Genomic DNA, 25,258 nt, shown 5'->3' with positions numbered 1-25,258 from the left:
ATGCTCTGTCTCTGTCTCTCAAAAATGAATAAACATTAAAAAAAAAAATGTGGGGCTCAAACCCACAGATTGTGAGATCACGACCTGAGCTGAAGTCGGACGCTTAACTGACTGAACCACCCAGGCGCCCCCCCCCCCCCCCCGCCCAAAGTTGCTTTAAATTAAGTAAATTAATTTACTTTAAAAATTAAGCAGTTACCTTGGATGACTTCTAAGATTCCTTCCAATTCTAAAATTCTATGATTCTACCAAACTGAAAAATACCAGGCTAGGGAGGAGTAGGTAGTCAATTTATGAAACTCTGGGTTGTTCCAAATGGCAAATGTATCAACAATAAAACAGATGTCCTGGAGACAGTGCTTTGTTGAGCTGATTAAAACAGCCCAAGCCAGAAAACCACCACATCACCAATGAACAGTGCCCGTTACAGCGCTGAGCCCCGCACTGAGCCCTCAAAGGAGGGCTGTGTTAGCATGTCCACTAAGAGGCTCAGAGACATGTTAATTTATTAGGTCACACTGTCAATGAGAGGCACTGGCTGGACTGACTCCACGTCTGTGTTTTTAAAAGCCCACCCTCTTTCTACTAAAAGTGGATGTTTCTAAGATGTTTTTGCCTTGCCCCTACAGAAGAGCAATCTCTATGACCCCTAAAATACATGGGAACAGAAAGCCACGACCAACTGACCACTCAGGAGAGGCTATCGACTGTCAGAAGGCTCGGGCTCCAGGCCTGACAGCGTGACCACAATGACTTCCCAGCCTCCATTTCTTCAAGGGTAAAAAGCCCATCCTTCACTGCCTGGCCACATCAAGGAGTCATTGTGAAGGTCAAAGGAGATCAGGTAAGAGAAAGCACTTGTGCGCTGCAGAAGCTACACCAATGAAAAGGTTATGAACATAATTCTGTAACACAAGTAGAAAGCATTAGAATTCCATATAGATTTTTGGTTCTGCAATTAAGTTTCAGTTCTTCCTACTACTCCTTAATTGTAGAAAATCCCAAATAATTCTCAAATCAAACATTTAAACTCTAAATCAGACAACTAATACTGAATTAGGGGTACGAAAAAGTAGTGTCAAAGGTTTGCCTGTTGTAAACTCATTCTTGCCCACAACAGGTTGACAATCTTTTCATTGCAAAGAGGCTGTGACTCAATTTTCTGACTGATCAAAGTGCTAACAATAAAATAAAACTCTCTTGTAATCAAAACAGTCAAAGCTATACTGCAGAGTTAAGCAGAATATGTCCCCAGTAATTTGTAATTTCACAAATGCAGCTCAGTTCTTATTTGCTGAGTATCTGCTATGTGCCGGGCACCATGTAGAGGTAGGAGCATGCAAGGACCAGTAAGAAAGCTTCCACCGTCGAAAGACAAGGAGACTCACATGTGGTCCAAAAACTACAAGCCTAACCCAACCTCAACCCCAAAATGACAATCTTTGTATGTAAAAGACAATAGTTATATACATGCATTTCAGAAAAATGGCTATATGTACACAACCCTGCAGGCAAAAAATGACTAATCCTTAATCTTTAAGGAAAATCTAAATGTATGCACTGCAACCACCATTTCTGGCCTTGGGAAAGAGGAACACCAATGACATTATTATCTGATAAAGAAAACCATCCAATATACAGTACACACTTATTTCAAACAGGCTAAGGCACTGATACATTTAAAAATTCAAGTTCTTAAAATAAACAAAATGTGGTGTATGTATATACATAATGGAATATTATTCAACCTTAAAAAGGAAGGAAATTCTGACACATGCTACAACATGGATAAACCTTGAGGACATTATGCTGAGTGGAACAGATGAATCACAGAAGTATTTTATGATTCCACTCCTATGAGGTCCCTAAGAGGAGTCAAATTCATAGAGACAGAGAGAAGAATGGGGGGTGCCAGGGGCTGGGGAGGAGGAGAGGGAGGTTAGTGTTTAATGGGGACAGAGTTTCAGTTTGGGAAAATGAAAAGCTCTGGGGATGGATGGTGGTCACGGTTGCACAACAATGTCCATGTACTGAATGCCACAGAAGTGTACACTTAAAATGCTGAATTTTATGTTATGTACATCTTGCAACAATAAAAAAATCCAAGTTTTGGATATCGTCACTTATTAATGCTAATAGTGAAGTACTTAATAGCAACCCACAGAAGAGCCAAGACAGCTTTCCTTCCCGATCCCCTGCTGCTGTATTACAACTCTGGACGGTAAACGAAACCCGAACAATCATCCATATGGGCAGTGTGCTTGCGCATTCTTCTAAAAGGGAGAAAGGAAGAAAAACCTTTTAAAATTCTTACCTCCGCTTGCATACTCCATGATTAGGTACAGTGTTTTGTCAGTTTCAATGACTTCGAACAACTTCACTGGGGGAGGGGAAAGAATACAGGAAAAAAAGAAACAAATGTCTTTATGCATATACAATGTACATATAAACTGTAACTAGGAACGGTAACTTTTTCCCGGTTAAAGATTTTTGTAACTGGCCTTCTTCAGAGAATATTCTTTGGGAATTTTATCACACACAACTGACTTTTAAAAGCACGGGATTCCATAAGAACAATTTCTGGGTGCTCAAGTGATGTGACTCTGGCATGCACTCAGCAGCCTAGGCAGTGCACCTGTGCATATCTCCTCCATCCTCGTCCTGTGCTGTGTCTACACTGGCTAGCTGCCTTCCCAGCAGCTCCGCCTTTCCCCTCAGGAAGAGTTCTTATTTCACATCTAACCTGCAGGAGCTGCTTAGACCTACTCTACTCCTCCAAGTTTAAGTCTGTTCACTTGTCATTATGGCTTTAAGGGTATACAGAACAATTCCACGTGAGATTTCTGTTCACTTGTTCTCAGAGAAGAAGGTTCTTTTGTTACTATTCTGAAGCCAGAGATGGAAAATATTAGAAGGGATTATGCTATCATTAATTGAAAAGAACTTTTTAAAGAATTATTTACAATGGGTCAATGTGACTGCGCTATATAGCAGTCTCTTGTTACAGATAAAAATAATACTTCTATTACTGCTAATTTACCAAACCAAATCAAATCAATCAGAAATATACACATTTAAAAATCAAACTGAAGTACATGTCTAAAACTACTGAATCACTTTTTCCATATCTACTTTATTTTGGTAATGCATACTTGAAAGTTCAACTTACCAAAAAAGGGGGGAGGGTGTGCTAGTCTCTTTTACTGCAGACTATTTTCTGATACTTTAATATAGAGCATCAGACCAAATAAGGTGTCTAACATAGTATGCAATGTTTGTTGAGCTGATGAATAAAACTATTATATCATTTTTTTTTTAAATTTATTTTCAAGTTAGTTAACATATAGTGTAGTCTTGGCTTTAGGAGTTGTATCATTTCTAAAATGTTGTATTCAGGTTGTCAGGAAAAAGAATTTAAAGAAATTTAAGGCATATATGCTGGTAAACCATCAACATTATCAATGCAAATACTGGCTCTTCTGCAAAAGCTCTCTGAATCCAATACAAATTTAAAATTTTAGAAATTCATACCTATTATCAAAGATATGTTATTTAGGAGTAAGTAGAGAGAAGTCTAATCAGGGCACAATTTAACTAAATAAAACACAAAATATGTTTAAGTTAGCAAGTTCTAGGCTGCTGTGATTGGTTATTTGGTGCAAAGCTGGAATCTGAAATCGAGAGTTAGCTAACCACAAAGGGCTGAAATGAAAAGTAAGGAAATGTTTTCTTCCCACTATTATATTCCTTGTTCTACTTCTCCTAACATATATTTATTGATTCTAAGATTTTCACATTTTAACTAATATCACTAATTATAAGATGATGGCTTGGTAGCATTTTTTTTTCCTTAGCAGTATGTGAAACTAATAATGCCTTTTAAATAATGTGGCTTAGACCTGATGAAACAGGGTGTAAGCTTTTCCCTCCTGTGGCTCCATTTTATTTTCTATTCTTATGCCTTAAGAATTCTTGATAGGGTCGCAACAACATGGGCAGAACTAGAGGGTATTATACTAAGTGAAATTAAAGACAAATATCACTCCCACTCATATGTGGGATTTAAGATACAAAACAGATGAACAGAAGGGAAGGGAAGCAAAAGTAATGTGAAAACAGGGAGGGGGACGATACATAAGAGACTCTTAAATATAAAGAACAAACTGAGGGTTGCTGGAGGGGTCCTGGGTGGGGGGACAGGCTAGATGGGCAAGGGGCATTAAAGGAGGACATTTGTTGCAATGAGCACTGGGTGTTATACGTAGGGGATGAATCGCTGTATTCTACTTCTAAAATCATTATTGCACTATATGCTAACTAACTTGGATGTAAATTAAAAAAAAAAAAAAGAATTCTTGAAAGGGTATCCTTAGCATCAAATATCATCCTTTCTACTTCCTAGAACTGATCTTGATATTAAGTTGGCTGTCAAGTGGCTGTCTTAACAGCTATTTCACTCTTGAAATAGTATTTTTAGATTGTAGGAGATAGCAGTGTGCAAAAAAAAGTATTATTTTAAAAGAGCTCTATTATGTTATATGTGGGATCAAGCTTTCATTGAGATGTATATACAAAATACTAAGTAATTTGCATACGTTTGCCTTGTTCCAACAACTATGATGAGAGCAGGACCACAGCCCTTCCTCCTCCTTACTCACTCACTTATTTTTAAGTAAGCTCTACACCCAACATGGGGCCTGAACCCATGACTCCAAGATCAAGAGCTGGGTGCTCTACTGACTGAACCAGCCAGGCGCCCCTCTACCTTTTTCACTCCCACCTCATCCCACCTAGCACAAAGCTATGCACACAAAGGGCGCGTAACACAAATTTGTACTGAACAGAACAATTCCTATCAAAATTCCATTAAATAGCAGGCATCCTGTATTTTTAAAAATACAACTCAATATACAAATAATTTCTTAAGAACAATGCCACGGCAAAAACTGTTATACCTTTGAAACCTTAACTCTGACTTATAATTCCCTTCTCTATGAAATAAAATTATGTTATGTTCTAATATGCATTAAAAATTAGAAAATTATAATCTGATTACAGATGTTTCTACTGCATTAAGTTTTAAATTCAAGTGTTTAATACCTAAGCTTTTGACTGTCTTCAGCAATTTCAAAAACTTAATACAAATGATCAAAAATTTGTATAAACACAGATTTTACGAAAAGTGTACCTGGGCTGGGAGGAAGGAAGGGATCTCCTACCACTCCTGGGATGTATGTTTAGACACAAAATGGAATGCATTTAGACCCAAAAGTATTTAAGAAAGCAGAAAGTACCTATGTTTGGATGATTTAAAATCTTCATTATTCTTACTTCTCTGAAGAGCTAAAAAACAAACACATAATCCCCCAACACAGGTTATTAAACATTCTATTCCACTGTTGTAATACAAATTTAAATCTCTTAGATAACTGATCCATTGCTAACGTTCGACAGTCCACATCTAACACTAGTATGAGAGTCCAGGGTAGCTATAAATGCTTCAGTTTTATCTCCTGAAAAAGCAGAAGTCCCAGAGGAGGATGATATAACAATCTGCATTATATTTTGCTATCCTGAACATGTGAGACCATTTAGGCAAGAACAGTCTGTGATGAAACTTAGTCTGATTCAGTATCTACCCAGGGGCAGATATTGCAAATCCATACATGTACAGTCCTAAAGAACTACATCACAAGTGTATTTGACCGATAATTCCAAGTAATTCTACAAGAAGACTTTGAACAAAACCACTTTGGGAAATCCTTGTTGGAGAAGGCAGGTAATTTAGCATGGAAGTTGTGGCAGACTGTGACACTAATGATCCTACTGAGCCCTGTCTCGCATGTTCACGCTTTTGTATGGGCTGTGTGACCTGCTCTGGCTCTGGCCTGTGGGACAGTACCAAATTTGAAGAAAAGGCTGGATAAGCGGTTCAATATCAGGGCTTGCTCTCTTGGAATGATGTTGGCATGAAATGAAGAGGCCAGTCCAGCCTCTTTAAGGATGAAAGGCTGTATGTAGGAAAAGAGCCACTGTTCCAACAGAGGACAGCCCCATCAACTTGTCAACCGAATGCTGCCATACAAGTGAATCCAGCAGATGCCATAACAAAAACCACCCAGGCAAGCCGAGAGCTGTCCAGCCATCACAAAGAATAAGGAGAAATATTAACCTGTCGTATACACATGTGCTGTGAATTCAGAAGAAGGGCACAGTGTACGGCCTCGGCTAGTGTCAGAAGATCTCAGAAAGTAACAATTCTAGAGACCATCTTATTCCACCCTCTTGCAAACAGGTGGAAACCAGGAAAGGGGAGGAAAAGATCTCCGAAGGTCCTGCTCTCTTTCTGTAGGGAACTGGGCTACTAGAACCAGGTCTCCCAACACCCAGTATCCATAACCTATGAGAGGCATGGGCTGAGCAGAACTTGGGAAGGAGGAGCAGCTGACTATGTGGAAAGGAATCTGGGGAGAAATCACAGGGGTCTTACCGCACTTGCCCTGCCCACCACATCTAATCTAGAACTGAATCGGCACCTAACAGCTAAGAGCATGGAGATGGGCATGGATGTATCTGACCTATAAACCGAGCTCAGAGCCTAAAAACATGGGGTCAGAAGAGTAAGATTCCTTTCCTGAAGGCTGGGTCATCTCTAAAGGCACTTTTCTCTCCAACACAAATCTCTCCTGTTGCTGCTGTGGTCATTCTCACATTTTATGTTCTGAGATGAGAAGTAACTACCCTGACTACCACTCGGGCTTGAGTTTGTAGTTTCCCTCTGTCAAGCCAACATAGAAATCCTGTTTTCCAATCCATTATAGTTGAATTTGTAGCATATAATCTGAAACTCCCAGTTATTTCCACAACTGCTAAATTAGAAGAGCTCCAAGTTAGATACAAAGCCAAAACAAGTTAGGACACTGCATTTCGAATGAAACCCAGGCTTGCTCCTCCCACCTCAGCTCCAGCCACCCCAACTCCTGTGACTCCTCTCAGGTAGGAGAGCATACAAAGCTCCTTCCTTCCTTAGAGTCTCTTCTTTCTGTCCTTGAAGTCTCAGGCAGATGCTCTGTAAACCTCACCTGAGAAGATCTTTGTTTTACATCATAGCGGTCTGTTTGCTTCCTCATTACAATGTCTTTCAAGTGTAAGGACACACTTTTGGTGGACCTGTGGGGAGGGGGCACATCAGCGTCCTTTCACTACTGTTCTTGAGACCAAGCCTGGCACACAGCACTCCTCTGGCACACGTACTGACCACCAAGCAGTGTGGTTTCATAGTTCTGCTGGCAGGAGGGCAGGTCAAATGAAGGTGATCAGTTTTAAATCTCTACTGGCAGTGCAGCACTGAAACAAAGTACTCAGGGCCAAGGAGCAGGAAAAGATGATGCAGTATGCCAGGAGCCCAAGGGAGGCAAGAGCTCACTTTAGTAACCAGACTTGTGCAGGACTTAAGAGGTCTACAGCAGAAAATGAGCTCAGTGTGCTTTGGACCCATGAGGAAAGATATGGCGTGACCAATTAAGACTATTTAAGGGGGTGCCTGGGTGGCTCAGTGGGTTGAGCGTCTGACTTCAGCTCGGGTCATGATCTGATTGTCTGTGAGTTTGAGCCCCGTATCGGGCTCTGTGCTGACAGCTCGGAGCCTGGAGCCTGCTTTGGATTCTGTGTCTCCCTCTCTCTCTGCCTCTCCCCAACTCATGCTCTCTCTCAAAAATAAATAAAACTTGAAAAAAAAATTAAAAAAAAAAAAAAAAAAAAGACTATTTAAGGAAGACCAAGGGATCCATCTGGCAGAACAGTGCATTTCCGAGCATGGTTTTCAGGTCACCTGCATCAGAATCATAAGGATATGCAAACTGCAGGTCCCTGGGCCCTACCTCTCGCTAGATCAGAAATGGGACTGAGAATCGTACTTAAACAAACAAACATTTTTTTAACGTTATTTTTGAGACAGAGAAAGTGTGAGTGAGCAGGGGAGGGACAGACAGAGAGAGAGGAAGAGAGTGAATCCCAACCAAGCAGGCTCAGAGCCTCAAACTCACTGGGATCATGATCTGAGCCAAAACCAAGAGTTGGACACTCAACCCTGAGCCACCCAGGTGCCCCCCACCCTTTTTGAGAGAGAGAGAGAGAGAGAGAGAGAGAGAGAGAGAGAGAGAGAGAATATGAATCTTGAGTGGGCATGGAGTCTGATGTGGGGCTCGATCCCAGGATCCTGGGATCATGGCCTGAGCTGAAACCAAGAGTTGGATGCTCAACCGACTGAGCTACCCAGGCGCCCCGAGAATCTTTCTTTCAACAAGCATCCCAGGCATGGTGGTTTTAAAATTCTTTTTTTTAAGATTTATTTTTTAATTCTAAAATTTGTGGTGTCCACAAATTCTTTGATAATCCTCCCTGCAAAAGATAGAACATAATATCCTTGCCTTTGAGTGAGGGGTATACTTAGTGACCTGCTTTGAATGAACTGAGTAAGGCAGAAGTGATGGTGGGGGGCATTCAGAGATTGACCAGGTCCTGAAAGGCACATGGCATCCTCCAGGTCTCACAGATCACTTGCTTGTGTGTCACGAGGACGTTAAACCCTCCAATGGACAGACCCAGATGGCAAGGTACTGAGGCCTCGTGCCCATGGCCTGTGAGGAAATGCAGCCCCTAGACAAAGCCAGGTGAGAGGGCTCCTCTGGAAGCAGAGCTGCGAGCCCCAGTCAAGTCTGCAGATGCCTGTAGCTGTGGGTCCTACCAAAACTCCCCGGGAGCCCCTGGAACAGAACTACCCCCTTAAGTCACTCCCTAACACAAGACTCGTAGAAACTGTGAGGTAACAAATGGCTTCATTTAAGTTGCTAAGTGTTGGAGTGATTTGTTAGAGAGCAGTAGACGACTAATCTACTACAGACAACCCATGACTTACAGCAGAGGGTATGCCGAGGGAAGCGCTATGAAACCCAGAGGAAAGGTGAATGGGGCCCGACGGAGGGATGGGTAGTACAGCATTCTTTTAAAAGTTTTGTTATTATACTGAAGTCTTGCCATTTGCAACTACGTGGATGGAACTAGAGGGCATTATGCTAAGCGAAATTAGTCAGAAAAAGACAAATATCATATGACTTCACTCATATGAGGACTTTAAGATACAAAACAGATGAACATAAGGAAAAGGAAGCAAAAATAATATAAAAACAAGGAGGGGGACAAAACAGAAGAGACTCCTAAACACAGAGAACAAACAGAGGGTTGCTGGAAGGGTGGGGGGATGGGCTAAATGGGTAAAGGGCATTGAGGAAGCCACTCGGGATGAGCACTGGGAGCTATACATAGGGGATGAATCACTGAAATCTACTCCTGAAATCATTATTGCACCATGTGCTAACTAACTTGGATGTAAATTATAAAAAATAAATAGATTATAGAAAGAAAAAAAAGTTTTATTATAAAAGGACACTTGAAGAGAAATCACCTATTTCTACCATATTAATTTACCGTATTTCTCTATATTCCTTTTCAATCTTATGCAGAGGCTAGTTGTAAAAAAAAACAAAATGAAAAAACCACTGAAATGGATAAAGTGACCAATCTGCATCCTCCTAACATCTCCATGTCCTCTAGGAACTGGTCACCCAGGAGGAGAACAAACATGTTCGAAGGCAAAGATTCAGGATCCTGGTGATCAGAATACCAAGGACACCAAATATACAGTACCAGAGAGTAAAGAAATGTCCCAACAGCCAGGACTTGGGACGTCTGGAAATGATCTTTGGAAAAAGACAATTTACCAAGTAATGTAAAATGAAGTGAGAACATAAAAAAAGAGCATGAAGGGTGGGGAGGAAGGGGTCATATAAAACTGGGGTCAAGGCTCGCCTCTCCAGATACACAGGTACAAGACAGGAGGAACAGGCTGTAATGTGGACGGCCTGTGCTTTTCAGGGCAGCTGAGTGACAGGCTGAACGACAACTTAGGTGGTAGAAATCATAAAGCAAACATAATGACCACTCTCTTCTTTAATAGAAAACAGCCGTATTGTAAATCTAAGATTCACGAGAAATTATTAGCAGTCTTGGATAAAGAGAAGGAGACACAGTCAAGAAACATCCAGAGGGTAAAGGAGTCAGATGCCAAGGGGACGCTGACACCTCGGGTGCCACTCTGAGACAGAGAAGATGTGATGGTCTGAGCCACAGCACAGCAGGGCAGACTGAGCTGGTTTTGGACCAGCAGTGCGAGAGGTGCTGGAGGCCAGTGCAAACACAGCATAGTATGTGTGTCCGGACCTCAAGAAAAAATTCTGGGCTAGAGATAAACTCTGTAGAATTACCAGCATAGAGATGACATCCTTGGAATGACGCAACACTGCCTAATTGTGCAGAATGAAAAGACAGAGACACCGAAAAGCAAACATTTCAAAGAGGAAAGAGCTGGGGTCCACAACAGAGACTCAGACAAGGCAGCCAGAGACCATGAGATCCGGACACCGGGGTCTAATGCCTACCACAGAACTACACGCGGGGCCGGGAATCTATTGACCAACAGCATACCAGGTCCTGGGGCATCTCGAGGGTGCTTTAGGAAGGGAAGACGGAAAGGTGACATACCTGCTCTTCCTCTTCACTGTGTAGGAATCTCTGTTCCTCTGTTCTACTATGCTGCTCCCTGCAGCTTTGCTCAACGAAAGGATTAATCAAAGCCTCTCTCAGATAAAACCAAGGGAGAGAGGCTGGCAAAAACCCACAGAGTTTAATGAAGAAGGAATTGTGAAGAAAATGCATTGGTGTGAAAAAGGAAAAATACAGGTCTTCACTTTTCTGTACACGGAATATCTCTGGAAGGACAAACAGAAACTGATGCTACTGGTTGTCCCAGGAGCAGGATCAGGGTGACTGGAAGTCAAGGGCTGAATGAAGACCTTCTATACTTTTTTCTGTCCTTTGAACTTTGAATCACATAACTGTATTTAATCTCCCTTCCCCCAATTAATCTGATTTTTAAGAAAAAAGGTTGAGAATGAACAAAGCTTTTTGTTTTTTGTTTTGGCTAAAAGGGGAATTCTTTAAAAAGACAAGGTAGCTGGAAATGGCTGTGTTTTGATCTCTGGTAACAAGAAGAGCAAATCCTATTCCTTCTCACCATGTGGGTGGGAGGCTGCTGGTGGGTGAAAGGCAAGCAAGTCTTCTAGGGAGAGTCTCTGAAGTCAAGTAAATGTGACAGCCAGTGCCATAAGGCAAAATTTAAGACAGGCAGAGATTCCAGTTGCTCTGAGAACCACCCTGACATTAAATGTCTTGAAATAAAGAACAGAATAGGAAAGTTAACAGATGATAGGGAAATAAGGTAATTAGCAGCATTATTAAAGACCATCTAACAACACTAGCCAAAAGCAATGACCTCTCCTACCCAGGAAGAGATGTCTAGAGATGTGGGGATATGACACGTCTGGGTGTATTACAATGCATTTAACTAGGATTTTACTGACGTCACGTAGGTTACTAATAAATGTATGCTATTATAACATTACACTGAACATCCTTGTGCAGTAGTGCCCCGCCCCTCAACCTTATCTGCAGTTTCAGTTCCCTATGATCAACCTCAGTCCAAAAGCAGATGATGCTCCTTCTGATGTATAGTTAAAAGGTCGGGAGTAGCTGAACGCTGTCATATGCCTACATCACTCACCTCACTTCACCTCATCACTAGGCATTTTATTATCTCACATCATCACAAGAGAAGAAGGGGAAGTACAGTACAGTAAGATGTTTTGAGAGAGACCACATTCATAGAACTTTACTACAGTACATTGTTATTATTCTACTTTATTATTAGTTATTATTGCTACTCTTACTATGCCTAATTTGTAAATTCAACTTTATCATAGGTGTGTGTGGGTGTATAGGAAAAACGTAGTATATGCAAGTTTGGTACTATCCATAGTTTCAGATAGGGAGTCTTGGAACATGCCCCTCTTGGATAGGAGGAAACTATTGTATATACATTCTTGTACACTTATGCAAATGTACTGGCAAGGTGGAGTCTTAGAAAGCAAATGGGGGCCAAAGGGCATACACACTTTTTTTTTTTTTTAAGATTTTATTTTTTAAAGTAATCTCTACAACCCAGCGTGGGGCTCAAACTCAAAACCTCAAGATCAAGAGTCACATGTCCTACCAGCCAGACACCCCCAAAGGGCATGCATGCCTTTAAAGCTTTGTTAGTGCTATATTACTAGATTGAAATATATTACACTATTGGCAACAATATGCGGTTTCCTATTTCTCTACACTCTTGTCAACACTACGCATCACTAGTTTTTTTTTGCAGATCTGAGTGATGAGAAAATGGTATCTACAGGATGTTGAACATTTTTACTTGAATACTGACCATCTGTCCTATTAATTACTTAAGTATATCTTTCGATTATTTTCCACAGATTATATACTCCTGTTCACTGATTTGCATGACCTTTTATGGAGTTAAGGAAGTAAGACCTGTGTCTGCCAAGGCAGGCACTGTTGGTGACTTATCCAAACTCATCCCTGCCCTCTTCTGTTTGCCTCTCTTCTCTGTGAAGTTCCCAGAAGCAATCCTTTCAACTTTTTTAGCTATTTCACCTACTGTTTACCTACTTATTTCTAAAAAGCCAGAATGTAATGCTTCCTTAATTTTCCATTTTAGACGTTTTCTTGTAGCTACCTACTATAGCGAGCATTTTCAACTCTGGCCATTTGCTGCCTTACTTCTAAATAGCCTGCTTGCACTGCTGTTCACGGATTTGTTTAGCCCCTCCCCAACCCCATTATCTACTGAATTTAAGTAGGCTACATACCCAGTGTGGAACTCAATGTGGGACCTGAACTCATGACCTTGAGATCAAGACCTGATCTGAGGTCAAGAGTTAGATGCTCAACTGTTTGAGCCAGCTAGGTGCCCCTTTACTGACTTCTTAATATGGGCAGTGAAGACTTCACTCTCTTATGTCCTTCCCCCAAGGTATGTCCCTTCCCTCCTTCTTCCTAATCAGTTATGATAGCATTTGGCTAAATCATTCAGTTTACGTTATATGAATATTTACATGGATGGAATGCATTTCCATCTTTTTTATTTATTTTTGGTTTTCTTGGAGCCAATAACTTCCTTGGTAATTTTGTTCACCTAAGTTTTTTTGTTTAAGTTTATTAAATAAATAATTTTGAGAGAAAGAGAGGGAGAGAGAGAATCCCAAGCAGGCTCCATGCCATCAGCATGAAGTCCAATGCAGAACTCAATTCCATGAACCATGAGATCATGACCTGAGCCGAATCAGGTCAGATGCTGAACCAACCGAGCCATCCAGGTGTCCCTGTTCACTTAAGTTTTCTATGTATTCCTCACTTTACTAATTCACCCTTAAACTCTGTGACAGAGGTGTAAATCTTTCAAAATACTTTCACAGTTAAGTAATTTTTTTTCCTTATAGATATTCATATTTTGAAGGCCTCTGCCCTGTTCTCAAGGCCCACTCTGTTGGATTTCCTGTTCTGGATCCTACACTTGTCTCTTTCTTGGTATTCTCTCTTGTTGTGGTTCCCAAGTGAGGGTAAGTATATCCCACCAATAGTTCCCAAGTGAGGGTAAGTAAATGGTTAATTTTAAGACCTTGCATGCCCCAGAATATTTGATTCTGTCTTCACATGTGATTGACAGTTTGGCTGGGTAAAGAATTATATATTAGATTTTTCTTGGGGCTCCTGGGTGGCTCAGTCCATTAAGCATCCAACTTCAGCTCAGGTCATGATCTCCTAGTTCATGAGTTCGAGCCCCGTGTCAGGCTCTGTGCTGACAGTTTGGAGCTCAGAGCCTGGAGCCTGGTTGGGAGTCTGTGTCTCCCTCTCTCTCTGCCCCTCCCCTGCTCACACTGTCTCTCTCTCTCCCTCTCAAAAAAAAAAAAAACATTAAAAAAACCCAATAGATTAGATTTTTCTCTCAGAAAAATTTCTCCTCAACTTCAAAAGGTGTTTTTTGAAAAGATGTTTATTTATTTTGAGAGACAGAGACAGAGCTTGGGCAGGGGAGGGGCAGAGAGAGAGGGAGAGAGAGAATCCCAAGCAGACTCCATGCTCAGTGTGGAGCCTGACTTGGGGATTGATTTCACGAACTGGGAGATCATGACCTGAGCAGAGATCAAGAATCGGACCCTTAACAGCCTGAGCCACTAGATGCCCCCTCAGCTTCAATGACATATAATTAACATGTGACACAGTGAAAGTTTAAGGTATAAAATGTAATGATCTGAAACACCTATATTTTGTGAAATCTTTACCAAAATGAAGTCAGTTAACACACCCTTTGCCTCATGTAATTACCATTTCATTGTTGTCATGGTGGTGCTACGTCCACAGCAGCGTCGAATATACAACACAGTATTGTTAATGCCAAACACCGTGCTGTACGTGAGATCCCTGGACACTAACCATCTTTAGAACCGGGGAAGTTTTTTTTTTTTTTTTTTAAGTTTATTTATTTACTTATTTTGAGAGAGACAGAGACAGTGCAAGTGGGGGTGGGGCAGAGAGAGAGAGAGGGAGAGGGAGAGGGAGAGGGAGAGAGGGAGAGAGAGAGAGAGAGAGAGAGAGAGAAAATCCCAAGCAGGCTCCACACCGTCCGTGCAGAGTCCAACTCGGGGCTTAAACTCACGAAACGGAGAGATCACCACCTGGGCTGAAACCGAGAGTCGGATGCTTCACTGACTGAGCCATCCGGGCGCCCCATAACGGGAAGCTGTATCCTTTGTATCCACCTCTCCCCATTTCCCCCACCCCCCACTGCCTACCCTCTGCTTCTAGGAGTTCGGTTTTTTAAGATTCTACATAGAAGTGAGAACATACAATATTTGTCTTTTTCCATCTCGCTTGTTTAACTTAACATAATGCCCTTGAGATGCATCCACGTTGCCTCAAACAGCAAGATTTCCTTTTTCGTGGCTGAATGATATTCCTGCATGAGTGTGTGTGTGTGTGTGTGTGTGTGTGTGTGTGTGATCTCACATCTTCTTTATCCATCTGTTTTGTATGTTAATGTCTTGGCTAGTGAAGGTCAGATATCTCTGAGACGGTGACTTCATTTCCTATGGATGTGCACCCAGAAGGGAGACTGCCGGATCGTAAGGGATCGTAAGGCGGCTGTCCTGTTAACTGTTTGAAGACTCTTCATACTGTTTTCCACAGCAGCTGCAACAGTTTGCATTCCCACCAATGAAGAGTGCCCGAGGGTCGTCACTTCTCCACCACCCGGCCAGCATTTATCCCTTTCTGGTAACAGCCATTCTAACAGATATAAGGTGAGAAAGATCTCATTGTGGTTTTGATTTGCATTTTCCTGATGATGAGTGAGGTTGAGCACCTTTTCATGGACTTACTGGCTATTCCAATGTCTTCACTGAAAAAAGGTAGGTTTTTGCCCATTTTAATCAGATCATTCGGGTTTTTTGTTTTTACTATTGAATTGCAGAAGTTCCTTATCTATTTTAGATATTAATTCTTTACCAGATATATGGTTTGCAAATATTTTCTCCTATTCTGTGGGTCCCCTTTTCATTTTGTTGACTGTTTCTTTTCCTGAACTTCTCCACTAGTTGATTTTTGCTTTTGTTGCTTGTGCTTTTGGTGTCATGCCCAAAAAATCATTGCCAAAGCTAACATCCAAGAGCTTTTCCCCATGTTTTCTTCTAGGAGCTTTATGGTTCAGGTCTTCCGTTTAAGTTCTTCATCCATTTTGAATTAATTTTTGTCAGTGGTGTAAGATAGGGGTCCAATTTCAATCTTTGCCTGTGAATATCCAGTTCGCTCAGAATTTTAAAGGCCTCACTCCATTATCTTCCAGCTCACAACAATGCAGAATAGTGTGATGCCATTTGGTACAATTCTGTTTGTGACCTAATTTTTCCTCTTCATTCTCCTTAACCTTGGTGTATTTAAATCTTAATGGTACCAGAGATTTAATATCTGTGCTGCATTAGCATTCATTAGATATACTGTGGGCCTTTAGTCATTTTGCACTGGGCACCAAGCCTCTCAATCTGGAAGTTCAGATTACACGGTTCTGGGAAACCACCTTTTGCCGTTCCTTGATAACTTCCTCTCCTATCGTCAGTTCTTTTTATCACTCCTCTTTATCACAAACTACACCTCCTGGATAGATACTTCAATTAAAAACAAAATTTTTTTAATGTTTATTTTTTGAGAGAGACAAAGACAGAATGCAAGTGGGTTGGAGCAGAGAAAGAGGGAGACACAGAAGCAGAAGCAGGCTCCAGGCTCTGAGCTGTCAGCATAGAGCCCGACACGGGGCTTGAACCTACGAGCTGTGAGATTGTGACCTGAGCCGAAGTTGGACACTCAACCAACTGAGCCCCCCAGGCACCCCCAGATACTTCAATTTTATACCATATCTTCCTTCATCCTCAAAGTCTTTGAATTTTTACGTTACTTTTTGAGAAATTTCTTTGACTTTATTTTCCAACCCTTTTATTGACTTCCTTCCCAATACCATAAATTACCCTTCCTCAATGGTCCTTTTTCAATGCATCATGTTCTTTCACAAATATAATGATTGTTATTGTACTCTCTTTCTCTTTTAAATCTTTGAAAACACAAATTATAGTTTTTCATTTCTTTTAAGTAGTCTAGTTTATTCTTCCAGTTTTTCTTTTTCATTCCTGTTTGTTTTAGTCTCTGGTTATTCTCAAGTATCTGGAGATTTCTGGTTGTCCTTCTATATTTCCATATTTAAGAGAGGCACCTCTCAAAAATTCTCTCAAAGATAAATAAACATTAAAAAGAGGGGCGAGTGCCTGGGTGGCTCAGTCGGTTAAGCATCTGACGTAGGCTCAGGTTGTGATCTCACAGTTCGTGAGTTTGAGTGCTGTGCTGACAGCTTGGAGCCTGGTTTGGATTCTGTCACCCTCTCTCTTTCTGCCCCTTCTCCGTGCTCTCGCTCTCTCTCTCAAAAATAAATAAACATTAGGGGCGCCTGGGTGGCGCAGTTGGTTAAGCGTCCGACTTCAGCCAGGTCACGATCTCGCGGTCTGTGAGTTCGAGCCCCGCGTCGGGCTCTGGGCTGATGGCTCAGAGCCTGGAGCCTGTTTCTGATTCTGTGTCTCCCTCTCTCTCTGCCCCTCCCCCGTTCATGCTCTGTCTCTCTCTGTCCCAAAATAAATAAACATTGAAAAAAAAAAATTTTTAAAAATAAATAAATAAATAAACAAACATTAAAAGAGAGAGAGAGAGAGAGAGAGAGAGCGAGCCCCAAAACTCTGGAATAAGTGTTACGTATATGAGGGCTGGACCACAAGATGACTGGGCAGAGATTAAAGAGCTTCAGTAGAAAATACTCAAATGTCTGTATCTGTATTTTCTTTTCTTTCTTTTTCTTTTTTTTTAAGGGGGGGTAGGGGCAGAGAGAGACAATCCTAAGCAGGCTTGGCACTATCAGCACAGAGCCCAATGTAGGGCTCTAAACCACAAGCCTTGAGATCATGACCTGAGCCAAAATCAAGAATCGGATGCTTAACACAATGAGCCGTCCAAGTGCCCCGTATCTGTATTTTCTTGAAGTCAATTTTTCCAGAAAAGAAATCTCCTATTTCCTTTTCAGGCAATATACAAGGGGCTAACAAAGTTCTGGGAAGTGAGCAAAGAAGGTGGGCCCCTGTTTGAGGTATGGGGTCCCCAGTCTAGAAGCTCTTAGATTCACCCTCTTCAGAAAACTGCCCAATATCTACAAGGGCAGAGAAGGGGAAGATGCCTAACTGGGCAGGCTGCAGAAGGTGGCATAGGGCCCTGGCACAAATTTTCGGCCAGTCTTTCCGTTTCCAGTTCTACTTGTAACTCCACCCCCAAAAGGAGTCAGAACTTATTTCTCAGCGTTCTGAATCCTGTGGCATGACTCAGCATGATTCTTTTTGCTACCAGTCTCTATCTACCTCCACCCTTAACTCCTGCTTGTAGGGGCTTGGTTTCAGCTCAGTCTGGGTTGCTGAATCTATTAAACATCACACATACACAACACACACATGGGCGCATGCCATCTGGCAAAACTAGGTTCAATTCTTTGTCAGCTAGTCTTCTATTCTGTCACTTCTTTTTTTTAATTCCTTCACCACTATTTAGTAAATGGGGGGAGGGAGCAAAGATAAATATACTAATGTTTAATTCTAAGTCCTATATGCTAATACTTTTAATTTCTGGTTTTTGAATAGATGTGATATTGAACTGTAGTTTTCTTCCCTTTTTCCAATGCATTTTGATAGTGTTTCTAAATTTGAGAAAAGAATTAGTAATTTCCAGGGCCCCTGGGTGGCACAGTCAGTTAAGCATCTGACTTCGGTTCAGGTCATGATCTCACAGTTTGTGAGTTTGAGCCCTGCACTGGGTGAGCTTGAGCCCCACTTCAGGCTCCACACTCAGTCTGCCCCTGGCGGGATCTCTCTCTCCTTCTTTCTCTCTCCCTTCCCCTGTCTCTGCCCCTCATGGGATTCTCTCTTTCTCCCTCTTTGCCCATGATCACTTGTGCTCTCTCTCAAAAGTTAAAAAAAAAAAAAAAAGTTAGGAAGTTCCCCTTCTTTCTTAAGTTCTGAAATAGCTGGAGAGAAATGGTACTATCTATTCACTGAAGGTTTGAAAGAAGTCAAACATGAAATCCTGGGTTTAGCAATTTGAGGCGTGCATCTGGCCTTTTTACCACTTTCTCAATTACTTCTATAGTTACTGGTGCAGATAGATTCTTTCCTAGAGTTAATTTTGGTAACTTATGTTTTCCTAGAACACTATCCATTTCTTAGGTTGGTTCTAATTTATTTGCACAAAAGGTTTCCTTGTAATAATTTTAATTCTTCTCTATCTAGTCTTTTCCATGCCCTTCATTCCATACTTGGTATTTTCTCTGCCTTTCCCCCACTAAGTTCCCTAAGGTAACGAGGTGGTTTATCTTTTTTATTGCCTCCCTTTTCATCCCCCCTCAAAAATAACAACAAAAACCAAAGCTTTAGATTTCTCTTTTCTTCTGTTTCTCAAATTCATGAATTCCTGCCTTTATTAGTTCCTTACATTATTATTAATACTTCCCAAGATTTTGTTCCCTCTTCTTAGTTTAATATTTAATGTATTCATAGTCATTCTTTCTTGTTTAATAAAGTGTTTAAAGCTACAAATTTTCGGGGCGCCTGGGTGGCTCAGTCGGTTAAACGTCCGACTTCGGCTCAGGTCATGATCTCGCGGTCCGTGGGTTCGAGCCCCGCGTCGGGCTCTGTGCTAACAGCTCAGAGCCTGGAGCCCGTTTCCGATTCTGTGTCTCCCTCTTTCTCTGACCCTCCCCTGTTCATGCTCTCTGTCTCAAAAATAAATACATGTTAAAAAAAAAATTTTTTTTTTAATAAAAATAAAAAAATAAAGCTACAAATTTTCTTGAGCATCAAAAGCAGTATTCTTTAGGTTCTGATATGTAGTTTATTAGTGTTAATACATCTAGATATATTCCAATTTTGGTTTGCATTTTAATAAATGACCTATGAATTCTGTGTTTTAAGTTCCACATGTTTGTACTTTTGTTTATTTCTGTTTTTATTGGTTTCTATTTTTACTGCTCTTCATTCAGAAAATGTAGTCTGCAGGGTCGCCTGGCTGGCTCAGTTGGTAGAACACGTGACTCCTGATCTCTGGGTCATGAGTTCAAGCCCCACGTTGGGCATGGAGCCTATTTAAAATTAAAAAAAAAAAAAGAGAGAGAAAGAGAGAGAGAGAGAGAGAGAGAGAGAGAGAGAGAGAGAGAAAATGTAGGCTGGAAAGATCTATTAGGCTTATTAATCATATTAACAGAAGCACTGCTTACAGTTGTGCAAGTTATGTATCGCGCAACTCTGAAGAAATCACTTACCTTGTAGTCATCATAGATTTTGACAGCTATTACAATAATTTCCTGGCACATAGTTATAACACATCCTAAGAAATGGGTGCGTTAAAAAAACCTCCACAAAGTTATAATATAGGCTAATATACTGAGATCTGTATCTTTTTTCTCATACTTAATGTGTTATGCATGGCCTGAGAGACATAAGTCTCCTTTGTCACTCATGTGTTCCTGTTAATTTATAGCTCGGATTTTACCTCTCAGCTACTTTGGGGTTCTATTTATTATGTGCCACTAAACTAATAATATTAAAAATATGAAAATAAATTTAAAACAACTGCCTTTACAACAACAATTGCTAAGTGACTCAGAGTAACCACTTCAGAAGAACAAAGAGTGTGTGTACCAGGTGTGTGCAGGCATGGAAACTGCACTGCACATCAGTAGGGAGAGGAGGCACTAGGGGGTAAGTTGAAGCACATACCAGAAAACATGAAATTGGATCCCTATGCCACAATACACACAACTTCCAGATGGATTAGAGATTATAAAAACTTTAAGTCAATAGAGAAATACCTTTATGGTCATAGGTATGGAAGAATTTCTTTTTTAATTTATTTTTGAGAGAGAGAGAGAGAGAGAGAGAGAGAGAGAATGTGCACGTGAGGGGGGGGTGGGCAGAGAGGGAGACAGAATCCCAAGCAGGCTCCACGCTGTCAGCACACAGATCATGACCTGAGCCAAAACCAGGAGTTGGATGCTCAACCAACTGAGCCACTCAGGAGCCCCTGAAAGAATTTCTTAAAAAAGACACAAAACCCACAAACCTTTTAAGAGTGATCAGTTCAGGTGCATTAAAATTAAGAACCTCTGCTTTTCATCAAAAGACAACATCAAGACAATAGAAAGATAACTGGAGGAAGACATCTGCCATGTATGTTAGTATCCAGAATAATCTCCTAAAATGATTAAGAAAAAATTCCACTTGAAACTGAATGAAAGATGCAAAGAGGCACTTCACAGAAGAAACAAAAACTAGTAACAATATGAAAAGATATAAGACTTCCTCATAAATGTTATTTTTATATCCACCAGATTGGCAAGAATTTAAAAATCAGACAAATTCAGATTTTGATGAGGATGTGATGTTACTTGTACTGTCCTCCTATATGTCACTGGTGGGAATGCCAATTAAACAACTGCTCTGGAAACCATTTGGCCAGCTCCAATAAACAGACCCTGTGAACCAATAATTCTACCACTGGAGATATATTTATCATTAAGAAACTGTCGCGCAAGTATACCAGGACAACTCACAGCAACAGTATTTGTTATTACAAATAGCTAAGAGCAACTCAAATATCTCTGAACCAGAGAATGGATATATAATTCATGGTGTATGCATGTAAAATAATTCTATATAATCATGAAAATAAGCACAGTAGAGAAAGTGATTGTGAGTTAAATATTTCAACATGGAACACAATTTGGACAAAAGAAAGCAAATAGAAAGATACATAAAATGTGATTACATTTATATAGTATTTTAAAACTTTACAACACTTTGGAAAAGATAAAAAAAATAAAACCTTTACAACTATTTTGATGAGGGAATCCACATATGGCAAAATTATAAAGACAACCAAGAAAACAACACAAAAATTCTTGTCAGTGGTTACCTGGTAGGTGGGAAAAGATAAAGAGGAGTAAGTTTGAGAGGGCCACAGTGGGAATGATTTATAGGTACTGACGATGATCTGTTTCTTGAGGTAAAAGGGTGTTCATTTCCTATAATGTTTACACTGTAAATATCTAACATTTTCTTCTTTAAAAAAAATTTAATGTTCATTAATTTTTGAGAGAGAGAGAGGAGAGAGAGACAGACAGACAGAGCATGAGGTGGGGAGAGGCAGGGAGAGAAGGAGACACAGGCTCCCAAGCAGGGTTCAGGCTCTGAGCTGTCAGCACAGAGCCCGACAAAGGGCTCAAACTCACCAAGCCGAAGTTGGATGCTTAAGGATGCTTAACTGACTAAGCCACCCAGGCACCCTTTTTCTTCTTCTTTTTTTTTTTTTTTAATTTTTTTTTTCAACGTTTATTTGTTTTTGGGACAGAGAGAGACAGAGCATGAATGGGGGAGGGGCAGAGAGAGAGGGAGACACAGAATCGGAAACAGGCTCCAGGCTCTGAGCCATCAGCCCAGAGCCTGACGTGGGGCTCGAACTCATGGACCGCGAGATCGTGACCTGGCTGAAGTCGGACGCTTAACCGACTGCGCCACCCAGGCGCCCCTTTCTTCTTTTTTTAATGTTTATTTATTTTTGAGAGAGAGAGGCAGAGAGAGGAGGAGACAGAGGATCCAAATCAACCTCCGTGTTGACAGCAGAGAGCTTCAAAAGTGGGGCTCAAACTCACAAACCATGAGATCATGATCTGGGCTCAAGTTGGCAGTTAACCAACTGAGCCACCCAGGTGCCCGACATCTAACATTTCCTTGTGTAAAGCATTGAATGAAAATTAACTGAATTTTAAATAATTGCTTAGATTTAGCTGGTTAATAAAATTAGGCAGTTTTTAAAAATTTAAAATAAGAGCAGCAGCAATGTGGATTTTTAGGATTATATATTTCTAAGGCAAAGATTCTCCTACTCCCAAAACCCCAGGTTCTGGTGGTCAAGATTCCTGGAATCAGGGTACTATGAGAAAATATTAACTCCATGTTAAAATAAATTTGGTAATTAATAACAGATTTCACTGGGCATCTACCGTATGCAAGCTGAACTTCAGTATGCTCCTTTGCTGTCCTTCCCATATGGAAGGTGCTGGGCCTGATTCCTTCCAAAGGGACATGGTGGAAAAAGACTATCTGAAGTTAGAGCTTTAGGTTCTAACACCAGTGCAGTTGCTTCCTCATTGGATGACTGAATAAGCTACAGAATGTTAGAAAACTTCAGCCTGCTCATCTGCAAAATATAGATAAAAATAGCTGTGTCACGGGTCTGACGTGAGAAACAGGCAATGTGTGATGTAGGTGGTGTGCACAGTCATTAAAAATCTGATCTCTGGAGCATGATACCTGGCCCTAGCCTGGCTCTAGCAATGACCAGGTCTAGGTGATGTGACCTTCCTGGGACTCTGGTACCCACCCAGTTAAAGGAGCTGGATATGTGGGAGGCTTGGAATAGTACCTGGCACATGACAAACAGTATGGGGTTGTGACTCTGGCTGCTACTGTTACTGTTATGATTCTTTCCCAAAGGCCTAATTTGTGCCCAATTTTCAATTTTCTGTAAATGGGTCCATGTTATGCTCTAAGTTTAACCTATTTAAAATATTTTGCTCTTGAGTGACTTTTCTAAAATAACATAATGAATCATGGGTACATCTGTATAATTATAATTGGTATAATTTATAAAAATAAATCATATATTCTTAATTCACAATCTACTTTAAATATCAAGCTGCATTATTTCCTGCCAAAGCATAAATAAGGCTGGCAATAAATTAAAAAGTTCCTCCTTTGCAACTTCATGGATGGAACTAGAGGGTATTATGCTAAGTGAAATTCGTCAGAGAAAGACAAATATGAGTTCACTCATATATATGAGAACTTTAAGATACAAAACAGATGAACATAAGGAAAGGGAAGCAAAAATAATATAAAAACAGGGGAACAAAAACATGAGAGACTCTTAAATATGGAGAGCAAACAGAGGGTTACTGGAGGGGTTGTGGGAGGGGGGATGGGCTAAATGGGGGAGGGGCACTAAGGAATCTACTCCTGAAATCATTGTTGCACTATATGCTAACTAACTTGGTAAATTAAAAAAAAAAAAAAAGTTCCCCCTAAAGGAGTGACAACATGGAAGCTGTATTTTCCTACATTTTTTTTTTAAAGTTTATTTATCTCTTTTGCAAGCAAGAGACAGAGACAGAGACAGAGACAGAGACAGAGACAGAGACAGAGAGAGAGAACGCACGAGCAAGCCGGAGAGGGGCAGGGAGATACAATCCCAAGCAGACTCCAAGGAGAGCCCAATGTGGGGCTCAAACTCATAAACTGTGAGATCATGACCTGAACCAAAAATGAAGAGTGGGATGCTTAACTGACTGAGCCACCCAGGCGCCCCTTTTCTTGCATTTCTACTACAGCTTTTGAAATGAAAACACATACATAAAAATTTTTTTTTTTCATTTTATTTTTAGAGAGAGAGCGTGTGTACATGTGCAGGGGAGGGAAAGAGGGGGGAGGGAAGGAGCGGGGAGAGAGGAAGTGGGGGCTCTGGGCGGGAGGGAGAGAGGGAGAGAGGGAGAGAGGGAGAGAGAGAGAGGAATCTCAAGCAGGCTCCATGCCCAACACGGAGCCCAATGTGTGACTTGATCCCAGGACCTTGGGATCATGACCTGAGCCGAAATCAAGAGTCCAACACCTAATCGACTGAGCCACCCAGGCACCCCATACATACATTTTTATTCTCATATTTTGAATATGTATAATCAAGAAGGGTTGTAGATTTCATTTACCATACTCTGGTTTCCTTTAGTTTAACCAGACTCATTATACTGATCTGGATGCAGACACTGTACTGTAAGTAACAGGACTTTTGTAACTACTTTTGTTAACGGCTTGAACTGCGAGTTTGCTACAAGTCAATCTGGAAAGAAGCAGTATTAAGAAAGGAAAGGATAACAGAGCTGTTCAATGAAAAAGATTCCCCAAAAGACTTGTGCTTCACCTGATGGAAAAGGGGAAGGAAGGAAGTCCAGAGATTGGATATGGAAGCATTCCCAGGAAAAGAGGTGGAGAGAAGGAGGAAATACTGGCACTGGCAGTACAGCAGTGTCTAAGACTTAGAACACTGAGGGAGAGGTCATCTTTAAAACAGGTGACCTTGTGGAAGATAGGAGAAATTAAGAACTTAGAGGGGAACCAAATGACGTCCAGAGGCCATTCTCACCTGGGCTGTGCACTCTGGGATCCTCCTCTTTGCCCCAGGCCTATCAAATCAGAATTGGTGGGGGGAGGGCTGTTCTGAAGGAAACATGGGCTTTTTTCTTTTTTAACTCCACAGATGATTCTAGTGCACAGCAAGCGGTGGAAATTACTGGTTTAAGGAGGCTGAAGCAAAAGTGACCCAAACAACCGAGTGGTGGTAACAGTAAAAGTAATTGCACCGTACCCCACATGAAAAGCATGAACTGGTTCTCTCTCCGCCTTCAAAGTATACAGTTCTCTGATTTGTCCCACAACTAACATTCTCTGGGATGCCCAAAAGGCCACTACTGTCACAGAGCTCTGAGCATTAGCAGTGACTCCAAAACAAACAGCAGCTTTAAAAAGAAAACAGGCTGAGGAGCCTGGGTGGCTCAGTCGGTTAA

General features: G+C 41.1%; 1 protein-coding gene across 7 annotated transcripts in view; it reads right to left on the bottom strand.

The window, feature by feature from the left end:
* Positions 1–25,258, bottom strand: part of MARK3 (microtubule affinity regulating kinase 3) — a 114,045-nt gene that overhangs the window by 37,090 nt on the left and 51,697 nt on the right. For 6 of the 7 annotated variants that reach the window (XM_047861096.1, XM_047861098.1, XM_047861097.1 and 3 more), the window contains exons 4-5: positions 5,295–5,343; positions 2,315–2,380 (exon numbers count right to left, since the gene is read on the bottom strand). In XM_047861096.1, coding sequence (XP_047717052.1) covers positions 2,315–2,380; positions 5,295–5,343 — 115 coding nt within the window. The remainder of the gene's footprint in view (positions 1–2,314; positions 2,381–5,294; positions 5,344–25,258) is intronic. The other variant, XM_047861102.1, reaches the window with a different exon arrangement.

The sequence above is a fragment of the Prionailurus viverrinus genome, chromosome B3 (assembly GCF_022837055.1).
Source record: "Prionailurus viverrinus isolate Anna chromosome B3, UM_Priviv_1.0, whole genome shotgun sequence".
Taxonomy (NCBI): Eukaryota; Metazoa; Chordata; class Mammalia; order Carnivora; family Felidae; genus Prionailurus; species Prionailurus viverrinus.
Note: the sequence above shows the minus strand (reverse complement) of the source record. Positions and strands in the feature narration are given on the sequence as shown.